This window comes from Typopeltis vanoorti, chromosome 20 (genome assembly GCF_054136105.1).
Source record: "Typopeltis vanoorti isolate ZY-2024b chromosome 20, IOZ_Tvanoo_1.0, whole genome shotgun sequence".
Lineage (NCBI taxonomy): Eukaryota > Metazoa > Arthropoda > Arachnida > Uropygi > Thelyphonidae > Typopeltis > Typopeltis vanoorti.
The window spans coordinates 71,316,795-71,337,149 of record NC_143568.1 but is presented as its reverse complement, the minus strand read 5'-3'; the positions used below and the strand labels follow the sequence as shown (position 1 = coordinate 71,337,149).

At 34.1% G+C, this 20,355-nt stretch overlaps 1 protein-coding gene across 1 annotated transcript in view; it reads right to left on the bottom strand.

Moving 5' to 3' along the window:
- The window catches only part of LOC150095553 (proteasome adapter and scaffold protein ECM29), a 691,438-nt gene that overhangs the window by 16,791 nt on the left and 654,292 nt on the right, over positions 1 to 20,355 (bottom strand). Inside the window, exon 45 of the mRNA XM_090409825.1 lies at positions 5,735 to 5,840. Within this exon, the coding sequence (XP_090265951.1) occupies positions 5,735 to 5,840 (106 nt within the window). The remainder of the gene's footprint in view (positions 1 to 5,734; positions 5,841 to 20,355) is intronic.

The window sequence follows — 20,355 nt, the reverse complement described above, 5'->3', positions numbered from 1 at the left end:
TACTTTTTGGTATCTGTCCATCAGCCACCCTTTTATCCATATCACCAGTTCCATATCCATAATAATTAATATTAAAATATTAAATTAATATTTCTCTTTCTCTTTTGTATTAAACACTTTAATATGAATCACTGGTTAAAAATGGGATGTTTGAAACATAATAGAAAATAATGAAGGAAATGAAACTGAGTAGTAACTGTGAGAAAGAACATATTGATGTATCAGGATCAAATATTTGTAATGAAAGTAATGATCATAATACTATATTAAGTAATAATGAATGTGACCAATTATTTCATTATTATGTAATGTTAAAAAACAAATGTCTTTATAATTATTTATGAATGAAATATAAGTTCTCCCAAATTGCCTTGGTATGAGAGGGACTATGCTTGTGTTACTAACATTTTAAAAGGAATACAAGGGCTTACAGTATCCTTACTAGCTTACATACTTTGGACCAACTGAAAGAACAGCTAATTTCCATCTAGTAGAACACAGAAACTGTCCATCATCTGAACTACAGCCATTTTGGTTTGGAGATGGAAAAGCAATTGCCACAGCTGGCATGAACATGTTAGCTTTCCTAACCAGATTAAGATCCAATAATGGAACAGCTGGTATAAATTGATAATACTATTCTCTTAGAAATGTAAGTTAAGGAAATGTGGCATGATATAATGTATTTCTTCACTTCAAAGTTTAATTAGAAGTTATGAAGTTTGTGAAGGTAGCAGTTTATTATTTTGTGTGACTATTTGTCCATAAGGTAAAAATCTATTCTAATTTAGAATTTTGATTTTAATGAGTTAGCACATATTTAGTTCATTATGAGATTTCATAAGTGATATTTATTTATGTAATATTTCAAAATTTAAATACCAATTCTGCATTTTCATTTTTATAATAATTTCACTCTCCTAGTATGGAATAGAATTATAAAATGAAAATGCATTTTCATAATTTCTTCTTCACACATTTCTCATTATTGTTTGTATTTATACTTTTTCATATTTTTATTTATTTATTTATTATTTATGTTTAGTTCCTGTTAATCATTTGTGTTCTGTCATCAGTGTATGGTTTCCTGCTATTTTCTTTGTTGTAATTTGCTTTGTTCATTTTCTTTGTTTATGGTTCGTGTCATAAACAAAGTTTTTGACACGAACTTTTATGTCTGGCGGCACTAAAATCAATAAATAAATTTCACGGCACCCCTAGTATTATTTGCTTTTTATAGAGAGTAAAGTGCCGATTAATTGATTCTGAAAGACTCGCATATATAACCCATAAATAAATTGATATTACGGATACTAAAGATATGAAGGAAAGCATGTTTAAAAGAAACCAGATTTTACTTAAACTAAATTGGTTTATTTTCAAACAACCCCAAAACATACAAAACAAAAGCTATTATAAAGATTCAGATAATAAAATATGAACTTAATGTGAAATATGTGCCTGATGTTGTTTGCATATTTCTTTGATATTAGGCCTTGTTTTTGAGAGACATTCTCATCTCATTTTCAAGGGCCTTTAGTCTTTCTCTCTTCTTTGTTTTAATATTTACGAGTGCAGAAAAACCCAGTTCACACAAATAAGATGTAGAAAATTGCAATAAGATGTTAAGTGCTTTGAATTGGGGTACTCCTTCATAGCTGTTATCCAAAATGAATTCAGACACATTTCTGAATGCTTCATTCTCAACGATCGTTATTTATATCAATTAATTCTTTGGCTTCTATAAGACTTAACTCACTCATTGCTGATGTTGACTCTACAAATGGATTTCGAATCCAATCGTATAAATTGACTGAAATGTCTGGAAAATAATGGTCAATTGTTTCTTCTAACGATGTTAAATGATGTAAATAAGCTTTTGCAGATCAGTGTTCTTACATTTTCTGGAGGCAACTTTAAGGAACATTTCTACATTGTTGGTGCTTAATTTTATCTTCCACATTTTTATTTTATCTTTAAAAGCTTTAATTTTATCTGTAGATGTCAAAATATTCTCATTTCTTCCTTGCATGTTGGAGTTCAGCTTGTTCAGATGATCGAATATGTCTGTTAAATAGGCTGGTTTGGAACACCAAAAATCATCTTGTAATAATTTATAGAATTCTGGTTTGTCTTCATTTTGGAAAAACATTAATATTTCTTCTTTAAGTTCAAAAAAACGATCCGATACGCGACCTTTTGAAAGCCATCTTACTTCGGTATGAAGAAGAAGATTCTTGTAATGAGATTGCATCTCTTCACATAGTCCTGCAAATATTCTAGATTTTAATGGTGTGGCCTTGATATAATTAACCATCTGAATGATTTCTTCTAATACACTTTTTAATTCCAAGCCTATTGTCTTTGCCACCAATGATTCATGATGAATGAAGCAATGAGTCGTTATAATGTTCTCATTTTCTTTTCTAGCAAAGGAAACAAACCCTTTTGTAATTCCAACCATAGAAGGTGCACCATCTGTACATGTACTCACACACGTTTTCCAAGATAGACCATTTGTATTAAAGTATGTGTTCATTATATCACAAACATCTTTTCCCGTCATAGTTTTTTCGAATTCCTTGCAGTATAGAAGTTCTTCGATAATTTTATCATCTTCAATGAATTGAATAAAACAAGTAAGTGTGCTTTACCACCGATATCAGTTGACTCATCTAACTGCAAACTGAAAAATTTGTATTCGATTATTTTGGTTATAACTGACTTTTCAATATTGACTGACAGATCATTAATATGTCTACTCATAGTATCATTTGATAATGGAATCTTCTTTATTTCTTCTTCTGCCTCAGCACCAAAAGTTGTTCTCACAATTGCTGAACAGGCTGGACGAATCAAGGTTTCGCCAATAGTATGAGGCTTCATTTTCTTCGCAATTATTTCAGCGACTAAATAATTCGCTTCTTGAACTCGGTCGGAAATTGTAAACTTTCTTACAAAACTTTTACTTTGTTTTTCTTGTAATCTTATTAACTCTTCGAAATATTCAGGATTTTTATTCGACAAGTTGTCATGTTTTGTGGAGAAATGTCGCAATAATTTGCTAGGAACTGAACCATAGCCTCATTTGATAGAACCAAACCACACGAAATACACTTAGGTCTGGGAATTAATTTATCAACACACCACGTAAATCCCATTTTTAGATAGCTCTCTTGATATAAACGAGTTTTTACATTCTTTTTCATTGTTCCCTTTTTACATGAACTTATTCTTTCTGTTTCTGTTGTTTCATTAGTGCTTTTTGTTGCTGAACATTAAAAATAGTCAAATCTTCATTAATGCAAGTATCAGTTTTTGATAACTTATTAGTGCGAATTGGTTCGTTAGCTTTGCTACAAGTAGACATTTCTTGATCATCAGAATCTTCACTTCTTTTTTTAAGGAAAAATTATTCATGATTTTGAAGGGCATATGTAACTTTAATATTTTATTTTAAAATTTATTTCAAGTAAATAATTTTTTTTCCGGATGGAAAAAGGAAAAACATTTGTTTATGATGTCTCTTGTTATAGTTGGAATATATAACAATAAGAAAAACCTCTACTCACTGAATTTAATGACTTTAATATCGTACTTCGTTTATTCTCACCGATGACAAAAGACTCATGATTTTTGTTTAGGGGAAATGATCATGTATAATACTTGTCACAGTGAACAGAGAAATACTAAAACAGATATCAGGACAACTAACCATTCATTAGTTCATTTTCCCGTCACATATCTAGTTACTATGACACGCGGTGATCTAATGAAATCCCAGGATATAATATAAGAGTGATACAAAAAATGATAATTTTTATATATGCTTCATCCATTAAAATCAAAATATATAATTTTTCTGTTTTTGATTTAGTTATTTGTGGCAATTGAATATTTTGCTTTTTTCAAATAAACGATTCAAAATTTCGTGGCACCCTTGTGGCACCCAGTTTGAGAACCACTGTTGTCATATATTAACATTGTTCTGATGTCAGTGTGTGTGATTTCATATCATTTCCTTTGTCTGTTGATTGTAATTCACTTGCTATAAAATTCAGTTTGTCTACTATCAAGATTTTGACCTTTTACTGATTGTAATAACAAGTTTAAAATAGTACAGGACAGGACACTTCAATAGTTCATATTAGCACATCATTTTATTATAGTGATTTGCTATTACATGTCTACTGTATGTGGTATGAATTATGGGACTGCAATTAAAAATAAAATAAATGGTGATACAATAGCAATTAATGATACTGTAGAACTTCTTCAATAACAACAATGTGGCATCATTTTTAGAATGAAACTAACAGAAGAATCCTCTGATTAAGTCTGCATTGTACTGCATAGTACATGTTTTGTTGAAACAGAGTTATAACCCTTCAACAGTCAATAAATGATGATTTCCAGGGCTAAAATGAAGCTGAGGTAATATAGGATACCTATGTATAGAGTCATGTAAGGAAGACCAAGATATAGGTGTATCGATACGGTACAAAGTGCCTTAGCAAGAAACCACTTGGAATACACAGAAGCTCATTCATAGTGGTCTGTAAAAAGCAGTTAAATGCTAAGGCATGCAGTGCTCAACTGTTACAAGATGATATTAAGCATCAGTGATGCCAGTTTTGTCTTGGCATCACTAATGCCAAGATAATGAACTTCTTGTGAAATTCATCTTTTTTCATGTTTTCATTTTTCCCTTCATATTTAATGTTAAATGGTTTTTATGTTGTTTCAAACGTATGTAAGCAATTATTATTATTTTTACATAGGACATTGATGGATACTTATATGTAGATATGATACAGTTTAAAGATATACAGGTCAGATGATTTTTCCATTTTGATATATATACAAGACAGTGTTCAAACCAGTTTTAACTTTTGGATCTGAGAGCTGGGTCAGAAGTAAAACACTTGACCAAAGATTAGAGACCGCAGATATGAGAGTCCCGAGAAAGATTAGAGGTGTGAACAAATGGCATTAATGACAATATCATATTAAAACAAGGATATTAGGAAAGAACTTGACATTGTCAGCATCCAGGAATGTGTTAGCAGAGCTAATCTCAGGTGGTATGGTCACTTAAACAGAATGGGCAAGGAAAGATTAGCAAAAGAAGTGTTCTCTGCCAGGTTGCCAGGTAAACGACCCAGAGGAAGACCAAGATATAGGTGCATCGATACGGTACAAAGTGCCTTAGACGATAGAAATATAAGATCTGATAATGTTGGAGTCTTGAAAAGTAACAGACTGATTTGTAGGAAAATTGTAGATAGGAAGTTAGTAATGATGTAAATTTTTCATGTAGTACTATCATATCCTGTACACCCCTTGAGGGTACATGTCAAGAATTTGATGATGATGACTTTCATTTTAGAATTTACCTTGAATCATTTCATCTGATCCAAAAACTGATTCAGATAAAATGAATCTATTAAATGATCACCTTCTTCGGACTTGCCATTCTGCACGTTCTATTTTTGTGAGATAATAAGGCTATTGACTTGTCCATCAGTACTGTCACAAGTACTCTGGAAAAGACTCATCTGGAATAATGATTTTACAATGGTGATTTCTCAGAACAAATGCAAATTCTCAATCTCGATCATAAAAAAAGCGATGAATAATTGAAAGTACTAGTTCATTTATGAAACCACAGTTAGCATAGCCTATAGATTAAAGCAGTACACTTTATAAAACAGCAATAAAAAAAAATACTTACCTTGATATGAATTTACTAGCACATTTTAAGATTGAGAGCTGAATTTTCCATGTACTGATTCTAAAGCCCACAGTAAGAAGTTCACATACTGGCATTCTATATTTTTCTGGAAAAAAAATAACAAAATGCTGAAATGTGATGATTCTGCTCATAAACCTGAATCCCACTTTGGATTTGGGGAATCAGATCATACAAACTAATAGCAGCTGGAACATGTGATAGCAAAAATAATCAAATTTTATTTTTTACAGGCAAGAATTCTTTAGCATAACATTATTTTCCAAAATACTGCTTTTAAATATAAATTCTAATATAAGAAAATAAAGAAGGTACACACATAAATAACAAAACTTCTGCAAATTTTGTGAACTAGGATATACTGGATAAATGATTTTTAAAGATGTTTCATCATTATTCCTCTCAAACTCATGAAATTCATTAATTAATTTAGAGTGAACATAAGAATTTGATGAAACAGTTGTTGAAAATGAAAAATGAAATGAGGAATATGTGGAGTGATACGAGACATTTAGTGGAAACTAATGAAAGTGCAAAATAATAGAATGAAATAAAAAAAGGGTAAAAGAGGTGATGAATGACTCCAGGATGACAGTGTACTGAGATTCCATTTAGAGCATTAGATAATGAGAGAAACCATAAGGTCTGCTATCCAGGAGGGAGAATGAACAGGATAATTCAGGAGTTGGACATGAGGACGAAATGAGCAAGAGATACAGACAAATCGGTCCTAAACTATTAAATTGAAATAGATGGGATTGGATAACAGACTCCTGAATTGGATTGATGGATCAGTGACTGGCTGTCAGATAGGTATCAGAAAGTTGTATAGTGAGGTGCAGTATCCCATAAGAGGAAGGTCACTAGTGGTGTACTGCAGGGGTCAGTTTTGGGACCATTGTTGTTCAATTTGTATATTAATGATATTGGGATGGGTTTAACTAATGATATGCAGATGATGCAAAATTAGGGAAAGCAATGCAGAGTCAAGCAGATGTTATGGCCTTGCAGGAGGACATGAATAGGTTGCATGAATGGGCAAGTAAGTGGAACTTTCAGTTCAATGTTGCAAAGTGCATGGTTTTGAAATTTGGTAAGCAATGATAGGATGCAAAGTATACACTTGGTGAGGAAACTTTAAAGGAGGTAGAAAAAATGAGAGATTTGGGAGTGGTGGTGGACAAGGACCTGAAATTCAGGGACCACATTGAATAATGGTAATGATGCGGAGAACCCTGACATGCAAAATTAAAGAGGTTATGATGCCATTGTATAAGGCCTTGATCAGGCCTCATGTGGATTTGATCACTGGGTTTTCATGGTGACGAGGATATGTTGGAAAGGGTACACAGAAGATTCACAAAGGTGGTCAGTGGTCTTTGGAATGTGGAGAACGAGGACAGATTGAGAGAATGTAAGTTGCAAAGCCTCATGATAGGAGGAAAGGGGGATGGGAATATTGAGACATATAAGCTAGTAAGGAGTTATCAGGTTGACATGGAAGAGATTTTTCATAAAATGGGAGAGGTGGATAGAGGTTGGTGGTAAGTGGAATGCATTGCCTGAGTGTTGTGAATGAATGAATGTAGACACACTGAATAATTTTCAGTGTGTCTACATTCATCAGGCACAGATGGATGAGTATTGTGTGCAATAGTGTGTACCTCCCACGATGAATCTCTGATTCCATGGAGGTTGGATGTTAATAATAATAATAATAATAGAGGTGTGATTATGATTATCTGATAATTCTAAACAAATGTCAAATCTGCCCAATCTTTGGTGTACTGTTCTTACATTTAGGGTGATAAACCAAAACATCATTAAAAATTCTTGATACTATTTAGAAAGGAAAATCCAGTTAAATGATTATCTGATTTTCTCATCAGGCTCACTCCAATCACTTTATCACATATATTCGTTTCTGACTATGCCTTTTATCTAGGTGTTTTCATGGACTACTGTTTTACTGAACTACTTTCCCCTCATTTCTTCATATGTGTAAAAAATGCAAGCAAATGCAGATCAACATCACAGTCCACAATCACATTAAGCTAACTTCCTCTCATCCTCTTTTATTCTGTCTACATCCATTTGGTTAATTTCTTCTTTTATCTTTTGTTCACATGGCACTAATACAATACACAGGTTTTAAAACACATTAATAATGTATTAGCAACAGAACAAATAAAGAAATATAAAAAAGTTAAGGTTTTTGAACATAACTATTTTAAAATGAAAAATAAACTTTTCATTTTTAAAGTTAAAATGCAACAGATACTCATTCTGTATAGGCTATGGATGAAAAAATGCTTGCTTTGAACAAAGCAGTAGCTGTCTTCTCTCATAGCACGTTTTGAAAAAAAGTACTATGAGAGAAGATGGCTACTGCTTTTTTTTTTGAAAAAAAAAGTGGTATGAGGAGATTGTTTTGATAACATCAGTGGTTCTTTCTTCTTTTTCTTTTTTTGTTGATGACAGTGCACCAATTCCTGTTATACCTTATAGTGCTCAAATGATTCAAGTTTCAAGAAGCACCATAACCAGTGTCTTCAACACTGATCTCCTCATAATTCTTGAATGGGATGAAGATAATTTAGTTAATTTCAATTCTACCAAAATACAATCGTGTCTTCTTATTTTCTTGGGCATCTCCACAGAATCAAAGACTGATTGTGAAAGGCCCATTCTAATCATTATACACCTAATACCCAGGGCCAGCGGAAGCGGGTATGCAGAGCATGCGGGCAGCGCTACGATGGGGGCGCTGCCGCTGGGGCACCGTTCATAAGTTCATTTTTAAGAAACAAAATTTTTATCATGAAAACAAAAAATTCTTAGAATAATCAATATTAAAATAAATAAGGCCAGATACACTGAATAAAAATTTTTAAAAATTGTATATTGCCGCCTCTTTGATCAGCTGGCTGTTTACAATTTTGGCAGCGAGAGCAGGCTAAATGCTTGCCTACAGAATGTTGAGTCTACTGCAGTCTATCTAATGCAAAATGGTGAACGGTTTTTATGTGCAGAAACGAATTTTCGTACAAAACATTCGTTTCTAGTTAACTAGTCATATGGTACGCATCTCAGTAGGCTACTGACAGTAGCGCAGTGTGGACTATTATTTTCTTGTGGGTATAAAATAGAATTGGAATCAAAAATTAAAAAAAAGTTATCCAGTGCACAAAATCGTAAGCATCATGCTGCAAAAGAAGCAGATGTTAAGAAACAAACTGGAGCTCTTATTAAATTTGTTTAAAATATTAAAATATTCTGATGCAGATTGCAACCAACTCGATACATCAGAAATCAGAGTTGAAGAACCGTGCATATCATCCAGTTTTCAGGAAAGTACTATTGCAACTATTAAACAAGATAACAAGACGCATGATTTAAGTGAAAAACAGTTAGAAGATTTAGCTGTAGTTGACCACGAAACTAACACATTGTTAGTCCCTGTAAATTTAGAAGATCCAGGTGAATGGGGAAATATTGATGAAAAATTACGAGTTGTTTTAATTGGCCTGTTTAAAAGAAAAATATAATATATCCCAGATACATATGGTCATAAATTTGGCAACACATATTATAATAGAAAAATGGAAAATGGTAAGCTCGTGCCAAGAACATGGCTCATTTATTCCGAAACTTTAAATTCTGTTTTTTGCTTTTGTTGCAAACCTTTCGCACCTACCGAATCAAGTAGTCTTGTAGAAGGTTATAACGATTGGAGAAATGTAAGTACAACTTTGCATAGACATGAGACTAGTTTAACTCACATGAAAAATTTCTTAAAATGGAAGGAAGTTGATAAAAATTTAAAAAACAAAACTACTATTGATTGCCAGACTCAATGGAAAAGAAACACTGGATTGCTTTAGAACGCTTCATTGAAATTATAAAATTCCTTGGTAGCTAAAACTAGGGCTTTTCGTGGATCATCTGATAAATTATATGAAAGGAATAATGGCAATTTTTTAAAATTAGTTGAACTGTCTGCGAAGTTTGATCCCGTTATGGAAAATCATGTTGAAAGGGCGCTACAACGAAACAATAGAATACACTATTTGAGTAAAGACAGTTAAAATTAAATATTGGAAACTTTAAGTAACGCAATCAGGGATACAATTTTATTATCAATTCGAAAATCTAAATATTATTCCATAATTTTAGACTGCACACCTGATGTAAGTAAAACAGAACAAATGACCATTATTATTCGCTTTGTTTCCTGTGACAATGGAATCGTCAAGATCAGGGAAGACATTTTAGGTTTTGCAGATATATCAAATTCCACAGGACATTGTTTATGTGCAACAGTAATGGAACAACTGGAAAAATGAAACATTCCCATTGAAGACATGACAATAGGGAAAATATGAAAGGGAAAACTATGGGCTCCAAAATTTGCTTTTAAAAAAATCCTCAAGCTTTTAACGTGCCATGTGCTGCTCATACTCTAAATTTAATCATTAAGGATGCAGTCAAAGTGAATGCAGATACAATTAGTTTCTTTGCAATTATTCAAGAAATATACAATTTCTTTTCATTCTCTTGGGCAATCCTTTTAAAGTTCGTAAAAAAATTAACATTGAAACAGCTATCAGAAACGCGATGAGAATCCGCCCTCTACGATATCAGTTACGAGAAATTTACGATGCACTTTTTGAAATTTTAAATAATGAAAATTTTAATAAAGAAACTCAGCATGAAGCACAAACATTATGTGCTAAAATAAAGAACTACAAATTTATTTGCTCTCTTATAACTGGGCATGATTTACTTAACAGAATAAACCCTGTGAGTAAAATGCTTGAAGACAAAAATATGAACATTACACTTGCTTTAGAATCTATCGAAAATTTAAAAATATTCTTACAAGAGTATCGATTGGATACAAATTTTAAAGAAGTTCTAAAACGGCAAAAGAACTAAGTGAAGAAGTGGATGGAGAACAAGAATTTAAAACTGGTACAGAAGTCCGACGACGAAAGAAGACACGACAATTTGACTATGAGCATCATGACGAAACGCCACAATCGCCAAAAGATAAATTTAGAGTGAATGTGTTTTATACACTTCTAGACGTTGCAATGTGTTCGTTAATAGAACGTTTTGAACAACTAAAAACATATTATGATAATTTCGATTTCTTGTATAGATTACTACAAATTAATAACGAAGATTTACAAAAAAATTGTGACGATTTAGAGATTCTCTTGAAGGACGGCAACAATAAAGACGTAAATGCAATAGAACTATATGATGAGTTATGTACTTTCTGGAATATTTTTCGGAAGAATAATTTAAATATTCAAAACCTTTTTGATATTCTTAATTTTATCGTGTCCAATAATTTATCTTTCCCTAACTTTTCAATTGCTTTAAGAATATTATTAACCTTACTTGTTAGTGTAGCGAGCGGTGAACGTTCCTTTTCCAAGTTGAAATTTATTAAAACCTACTTAAGAACAAGTATGTCACAAAAAAGGCTTGTTAGTTTGGCGTTAATAGCTATTGAAAATGATATATGTGCGGAATTAGACATTAAGACCATTATTTCTAATTTTGTGAATATGAAATCAAAAATTCTAAAATTTTAATTAAAAAAAATTTCAAGTATATTTATGTAATTTAATTTATTTTCTGTTATTCTGTAAAGATGTTATTTTTTTGAATACTTATATTAAATGTTCTAATTATTTCTGAATTCTTTTCTTATTTTCTAATCTATCTCGAGTTTCTTTTGTATCCTAAAAGATAGTTAAACTTATAAAAATTATTAAAAATTTTTTACAAGTTACTAAGAATTTAGTAACTTGTAAAATGCAAGAATTTTTTAAACTTTAGTTCAAATAAATTTAACTTTAATTAAAATTCATTTTAATTTTGTTAGCGATTTGGGTCGGTGAGAAGGCTATAATCCCTGTATCATTATATTCAACGATTAAAGCAAAGTGGCTTTATCAAAATTTGCTTTAACTTTTGAGAATTTTTTGAATATTCAGGTTTTTAATGATTATCCTGTCTAGTCAACACCCCCGGTTCGTTACACTTAGTGAACCAACATGTGGCTGTTCTGTCAAAATTTATTTAAGAAATTTCAAATAATTTAAATTTTTATTACCGTAAAAAAAAAAACCACACACGTATTGTTACAGGAGCGCTTAGATAGACATTGCATGCAGGCGACAAAGACCCTAGCGCCGGCTCTGCTAATACCTATTATACTTCTTAAACTCACTGCCACCAGTGGCCACGATTTCACCATCCCCCCTAACAAAAAATCTAATCCTCACACCACTGCTCTTTCAATTTGTCGCATACCAAAAAACTGTCAATCCTATAAAATCCCTTTCATAACTTATGTTTCTATCACATTCTCTCTTATCTGTCTATCAACTAGTCATTGTAATCCACAGACTTGCAATCTATCATCATAGGAAGTATTCTGCCGACCTGTCAAAATCTCAGTCATTTGTCTTTGGATCATCTCCACAACTTCCTCATCTTCAAGAAATCCATGGACCAGATCTGTGCACTGTAGTCCAGATGTGGCCTTATTAAAATTTTTAAAGAGGGATAATACTCACCTACCTTCAATCCTTTACCACGCAGGTGACTAGTAGTGTACTTACAGGGGCCAAGTACAGAGCCCATGTAGTATACTACTAGTCACTTGTCTTCTCTTGGGTTCAATTCCTCCATCTACTACTCTTTGATGTCTATCCATGAGCCACCTTTTCATTCATATCACCAGCTTCATATCCATTTCCAATACTTCAATATACAGTTCCATGTGGTATCTGCTAGAAGTACTTTGCAAAGTCCAGTGGTATCATTATGTAGCCATTTCCTTTTATCTAACTCAATTATCACTTTATTATAAAAAAGTAAATTAACAAGGAGACCCTTCACAAAATCATGCTGACTCCCCCTTCCACTCAAATATAGGATTATATTCCTGTCCATCTATTTTCTTCACTTTAACTCAATTATCACTTTATTATAAATTACCAAGGAGACCCATCCTTCACAAAATCATGCTGCCACCCCCACCACACACACAACAAACTCAAATACAGTATTATATTCCTGTCCACCTATTCCCAAATTCTGCCTTTTACCAACTTAGCTAATATCTTAAGCACTATACCAAGTGGCTTATAATTTACTACCTCTGTCTTGCAGTATACTTTATGCAACAGAAATGTTCTGCCCTCTTTTACTCTCTAATCACTTGATACTACAGCTGAGATGCAAATTAAACAGCTTGGCCAAATGTTGACAATTCCTTTGCACATTCTGGAATACATGAGCCAACATTCCATTTAATCTAATGACCATATTTACATTAAGGTTCAGCAATATCCTAAATGCTTTCAATTCCATTCTCAGTCAGTATCACACTTAAAACTATAATAGCTTTGCTTGGATGGTTACACTATTGCAAAAATGATCACTCAGTAATTCAATTATTTCAACTGCTTCTGTTACCTACCATCAGTGCTCATTCAAGTTATTCTTCCACAGTTCTTTCTTGTACTTACCACATAGTGAAAGAACGTTTTAGGATTTTCTGTGGCTAGTTAGAACAGCATCCTCTCAATCTGTTTTTACTTTCCTTTCTATACTGATCACCCTTCTTACCTGTGATTTGTACTTCTCATGAGCTCGCTTATCACCTTTTTCTTAACCTCCTGCCCTAACGATGCTATTCACCTGTCATCATCAAATTCCAGATATGTACCTTCAAGGGGTGTACAGGATATGATAGTACTACATGAAAAATTTACACTATTACTAACTTTTTATCTACAATTTTCCTCCAAATCAGTCTGTTACCTGTCAAGACCCCAATATTATCAGGTCTTATATTTCTGTCTTCTAAGGCACTTTTTACTGTATCAATCCAAGTTGGCAGGAAAAAGACCGAGAGGTCTTTTTCCTGCCAACTTGGCTGAAAACACTTGTTTTGCTAATCTTTCCTCTCCCATTCTGCTTAAGTGACCATATCACCCGAGATTAGCTCTGCTAATGCATTCCTGGATGCTGACAATATAAAATAATTTTCTAATATCCTCGTTTTTAATATGATATTGTCATTGATGCCATCTGTTCATGCCACTAATCTTTCTCAGGACTCTCATATCTGTGGTCTCTAGTCTTTGGTCAAGTATTTTGCTTCTAACCCAGTTCTCAGATCCATAAGTTAAAATTGGTTTGAACACTGTCTTGTACACAGCTAATTTCCATATAAATTTATTCAGTTGACCTCCTACCATACCAGCTTTGTTGATTCTGTTGTCTATTTCCATATTTAATTTACCATCTTCTCTAAAAATCGTGCCTAACTAGCTGAAATGTTTTACTTGTTCTATAGGTTCTCCATTTAAAATGCAGTTGATATTTTCAATGCTTCTGCCTATGTTCATTGTCTTTGTCTTTTTAATGCTGATCTTCATACTATATCTATTACAACAGTTATTCAATTTAGTCAGGGAATCTTCCAGACTTGTAGCAGATTTATTTAAAAGTATAACATCATCCACATAAAGCAAAGAGCCGAGATTAACACCTCCAATTTTGATATCAGGTTTAATACCACTTTCTTTCATAATGTGATCCATATAGATAATGAATAACAGAGGGAATAACGTACATCCTTGTCTGATACCAGATTAACATCAAAACCACCTTCATGTACTTCCTTCAATTCTAACTGCTGACTTACAACTCAAATAAAGACTAAGTATAGTATGCCGACACTTTGTAGAGCTTCGCTTGGCTTGGTGCCAAGAATAGCCGATTCATGCTGAAGGGGAGAAAGAAATGAAGGACGCACGAATTGCTCGCCAACATGCGAAATCACATGCTTTATAGATAAAATTTTCCAACTGTTATACAAGCCAAATAGTTACCACTTTAAAAACTACAATGATCATAAAAGAGAAGTTAATTTTCCGACGTGTAATAATAAACAACTCATCCCAGAAGACGGATTAATACCCTATTATCGAAATGTAAGACTTTTATACCACCATACTTCAGCATTTCTGGTCGAATATCATCTACTCCTGCTGCCTTTCCACATTTCAAGCCTTTGATGGCTTTTTCTACTTCAAATATGGATATGTATTCCTGACTGCATGCCATGGCAGTATTTTTTACCACTATGCTATCATCACTGCTTGTTTCATTTAGCAATTTTTCAAAGTCATTATTCTGTACTTCAAGGATAATTTTTTCTCCTGTTTTCATGTCGCCTTTATCATCTCTAATTTCTTATACAGCACTCTTTCCTCCACATCTGAGCTTCAACAACCTCCAGAATATCTTGCCACCTTCTTGATATTTGTTTTTTTATGTTCTTGCCAAAGTTCTCCCATGACTTTTGCTTAGCCAGTTTTACACAGTGTTTAGTTTTCTTACATTTGTCTCTGTATTCTCTAAGAGCAAAAGCTGACTTATTTGCCAGGACTTTTGACATGCTTTCTTCTTTTCCTTCACTGCCTCTTTAACTTCCTGTGTCCACCATGGAGTTCTGATTTTTCTATCCTTGCAGACAACCTCACCATATGCCTCTCTGGTTGAATCAATCAGGGTTTTTTTCAAGGCCTGCCACTGAATCTCCATGGTTTGGTTCCTGTTCTCAATCTCTTTCATTTTTTCTTCAACAATCTTTGTGTATTTTACTCTACAGTTCACATCTGAGAGCTACTCAACTTTTATTCGCTTTAAAACTTTCTTACATGTTATTCTTTTCAATATGAAATTCAATTTCATCCTGCTCAAGACTAAATAGTGATCACTTCCAATTTCAAATCCTATGTACACTCTGGTGTCCTGCACCAGTGGGAAAACATCACTATCAACAATAACATAGTCAATGAGACTTTGGAACATGGTGTTGGTAATAACCAGTCCATGTCATGAGCAGAAATCCAACAAGTATTTACCATTATTATTAGCTTTGCTCTTTTCTCCAAATTTTCCCAAAATATTTTTGTATGTCTGACAATTATTTCATACTCTGCTATTTAGAGTGATGTGTTAATTCCCATTGGTCCCCAACAAGGACCAATGGGAATTAACTTTTCCTTTTTCATTGTGTCAGTTGCTTTCTCTCAAAAAATTCCTCCATTTTTACCTTAGTAGAACCTTCTGTGGGACCATAAGCACAAATAAGTCTCATTGTCCAGTTCCCCATTCTCATATTTACCCACATCATTCTACTTGAGACTGCCTGCCTTTCGAGAAGATTAGCCTAGTATTTAGTATTGAATACTATTATAAAATTCAATGTAGCTTAAAACTTTACAAGCGCCTTACATCAACTTTTACAGAGGTCACACCTCAAGAGATTTGTTATAAAAATAACTTTTGTATGTCACTGTATAAAGAATGCTAAAAGCCTATGTAAATAATCCGATGGGAATTAACTTGCTCAAACTTTGTAAGCAAAGAACGTCTAAAATAGGTAAGAACAAGGGTAATGCTTTGCCACCGGAAACTTTATATTATTGCTCTAAGTGTAAGAAACTTTTGTTTACGAGCTCTGTATATGACCACCTTCAAGGTCGATGTTAAAAGGGTCGGCACAGATTAGAGAAGGTTCCGCTGTCTGACAAAACGGAATTTTGGATTGCACTTAAGAGAAGAAAGAAAAAGTCGGCGTCGGTGGTAGTTCAAGGAGTCGTGCTGAAATATTCGGGGGGGGGGGGGGGGTCTCACCCTTCATGCAAGGTTCCGAAGGAAGGAGGAGGGATAAAAGGCATCGATGAGAATATCGAGCATTGGCAGTTGATTATCGAGGACATGACTATTGGCTAGGTCACACCAGAGGTTGGAAGGAGGGAAAGAAAAGAAGGATGCTGATCCACCGAAGGCCGTCCAGATCTGATGATGTTGCAGCGGAAGGTCGCCAGAAGCCATTGACCGAGGAGCGAACCTCAGCACCAGAGAGGAATGCATTGCTGCCTGGACAAGATTGTATGTACTCCATACGTTGGATCCCCTTGCCCAAGCTCATGAGTGCCGGAAATTTGCATTCCAGACTCTGCCAACATCCCTAATGAGACGCCGGTGACACGAGATCCCATAGTAAGGAATCCAAAACCTGCGACAGAGGAAAGGCTTAGGACTCAAAAAAAGGGACCATGAATAAATGTGCAACGAAGATAATAGAGCTTATGCGAGTTGTTCCCTTCATGTATTTTATGTGTAACATAGGAGAACTATTTGTAGTGGACACATAAGAATTAAGGTGCTAAGATTTAGCAGTGTCTATGAGTGAAATTTTGCTTGTTAGTAATTGGAATGCATATATGAAATAGCTTGAGCATAACAATTTGATTAGTGGTGAATATGCTAGGAATTTTATTTAGAGATCAGAAAGTGTATGAATATTTATGTTGTATAACTGCTAAGAATTGAAAGGAAGTTTTAACATTTAACTTTAATGGATAAGCAGAAGGAGTAGTCTCCCCATCACATAATTGGTGTAATTTATCTTAGTGTAAATAAATATGTTTGATCTATGTCAATAGAGTGCCGTCTGATCTTTGAGCACTGTTTCAAAATAAACTCGGTCTGTAAGCAGGAAACAAATAGGGTAACAGAGATGATAATATGTGCATGTGGACCATGACTGTATATGTTAATTGATTGGAAGGAATTTATGTTAGAGAGGGAGGGAACTGCTGGCCGTATTACCAATTCTTATGCCGAGAAGAAGGATACTGGTGGCGCAGTCTAAAAAAATAAATTTCCAGTACCCTTAGGCATACGATAGGAAGTACGAAAGGTAGAATAAACTTTGCATGAAAGAGTGAATTATGATACATAGATAGTGGATTACATGAGAGAAAGGCAATAGTAAAATATCTCAAGGGAGCACAGCCGGCCAAGTCATTAAAGTGATAGAAAGATAATATAAGAGCAACAGAAACACACACACAGAAAATATTACACTATGGCTACTCCTTTTCCTTGATTGTCATTGCCTGAATATAACATTTTGTATTTATTGCTCAGAAAGATCTCACCAGTTTTTGCCTTTTTTTGTTTCAGTCACCCCTATTATGCTGATCTGATATTTATCCAATTCCTCAGCTAGCTCCATTTCTTTGCCATTCAGGCTTCTTATGTCGATAGTACCAATCTTGAATTCTGGTGATGTTGAGTTGGGGTGGGTTTTAGGATTTGTTCCAGTAGCTGATATTTGCTGTTTGCCCTGGTTCCCTGGCGAAAACAACGGGGGGCCCTTGTTTAACTGGGCGACACCCCAGCCAGCATGAAATTCTGTCATGTTGCACCATCATTTTAAATTTTTGTTTAAGCCAATAAGAATACAATTTGGTTGGCTAAATCCCAAATTGCCAGCCCATCCTTGTCTGTTCAGTATCCGGGTAGATACCTAACAGGGTGCATCACAAGAAGGTGAGGATTGGATATTAGGTCAGAAGCCCTGGTTGGTTCTCTGCATTCCTTTGAAGGCTATGTGAAGGTCTCCTTTCAGTTATATAGCTTTGACCCTTAAGTATCCCCACTATTCGTCTAAAAGGTTTTAAATCATATGCGTAGAATGATAGAAAATCTGAGTATTCTGCTCTGTACGTTTGAAAGAGCTGCTGGTAGACAGAGGGAGGGATAGACTGCTTCCCTAACTTGCATGAAAGAGAAGCTATGTGCAGGAATGCAGATGAATCAAGGTGGTAGAAAGTTAAGAGGTTCTTGTGCAATATTGTTGATAAACATCTAGAGCTTCAATAAGTATTTATAGGCAGTTCAAAGGGACATAACAGTTAGTTATGTTGTATAAGTTTTTTCAATGCGGACAAAAAATACTTGTCTAAGTGGGATGATCTGTCAGGGATTTTCTTTTTATTGCATATAGTGAAGACAGCTGTTAATGTTAAAACAAGAGTGGAGTCCATATACTTCAACATAAACACTAAGAAGAATGATGTTTGGAATGCTTCAGCTGTGGTTCTAATTGTTTCAAGATAGATAAGATTCAAATTACCACAGTGTCTGTGTGTTTATGGGCAAATGCACAGACTTGAGTTGATACCCACAAGCCTTGATCAGTAAAGCGGGAGCAAAGAACGTTGATCTACACCTCAGAAGTGGAAGACGGAGTGTGGTGAATGTTCACTGCTCTCAGAACTTATCCCATGGTTGATGTACATGTAAGGCAAGAATGTTAGGTTTTTTTTTTTTTTTAATTAAATATGAGTCCCAAGAATTTTGTTGCAAGTGGGATTATTACTGGTTCTCATCTTAGCTCTAGGTCAGGATGAAGATTACACATGTGGTAAAACTGCATGTAAAAAGTCCTCTGTAAAGAAAATCTGAACCAATCTGCATATTCAAATAGAGATGTGGTCAATGGCTTGCTGCAACTATCTTTATACTCATATTGAAGGAATGCCATAAGATGATAAAATCATCTACATATAAAGACATTCCTTATGGTAAGAGAAAGTTATGTTATTGAATTTATTTCGATTGCAAACAGTCTGACACATAAAATTGACAATTGGAGGACTCCCCTCCTCTTTGGGACAGAATTAGGAGAGTGGTTCCTACTCTGCCTAAAAGTTTCAGTTATATAGAAAGTTTTTGATGAAAAGAGGGTATAGTCATATGAATCTATCAATAGGCTTAAAGATTTACATACCTATAAGCCGTGTTATATACTTTTTCTATGTCAAAGAAAATTGATACAAGGTGCTCATTTTTAAGGAAAGCACCTCTAGGGAATATTTCTAGCCTGATGAGATGAAATAATCTAATGTTGAATGATGTTTTCAGAAGCTAGACTGTGTCTTGGAACAAAAGGTTATTATTCTCTAGAAACCATAAAAAATAACAGATAACAATATTTTTCCAGGACTTTGCACAGACAGCAAGTCAGAGTTATTGGAATATGATTGTAAGAATTTTGATCTTTTCCAGGCTTTGATAAAAGCTGTAATTGCTGCCTTTCAAAGGAATTCAGAAATTCATGTTCCCAGACAAGTCTGTTAAGGAGACAGTGTAATCGATCCACAGAAAATGGTAATAGTTAAATTATGCTGAAGCAAAGCAGTTTTCAGTTCTTGTTTTTGGCCTGTTGTAAGGTTCCAGATCACTTGAAGTAAATCTAATTTGATGTCTTTCAGTTTTACTTCTTTTCAAAGTGGGCAAGCATGGCTGATGATTTGGCAAACCTCTCACGTGAAAGTACCTGAAGTTAATTTTAGGGCAGCAATTGTACATTTTTTGTGTGATCAAAAGTGGGTGAGTGGTATATCTGTCTATCATTCCTCAGATTTTTCCCAAACCTCTTTGGTGTTGGCTGATCTGGTTATAAAAGATTGGTACAGATTCAGAAATTCTTTTGGCTCTGATGACAGATATATCATGCTTGAGACCAAGCACTTTTGAAAGCAATCAGAAATGCTTTTGTGGGATACCTGTAGAATATGTCCCAAGCTGTTCTTTGCTTTCCTGGCTGCTATGCATTCAGCATTCCATTGTAGTAAGGAAGTGAGAAGTGGAAACTCATAAAATGTGGCAGCTTCTATAATAATCTCTGTAACATGGTTCACTGA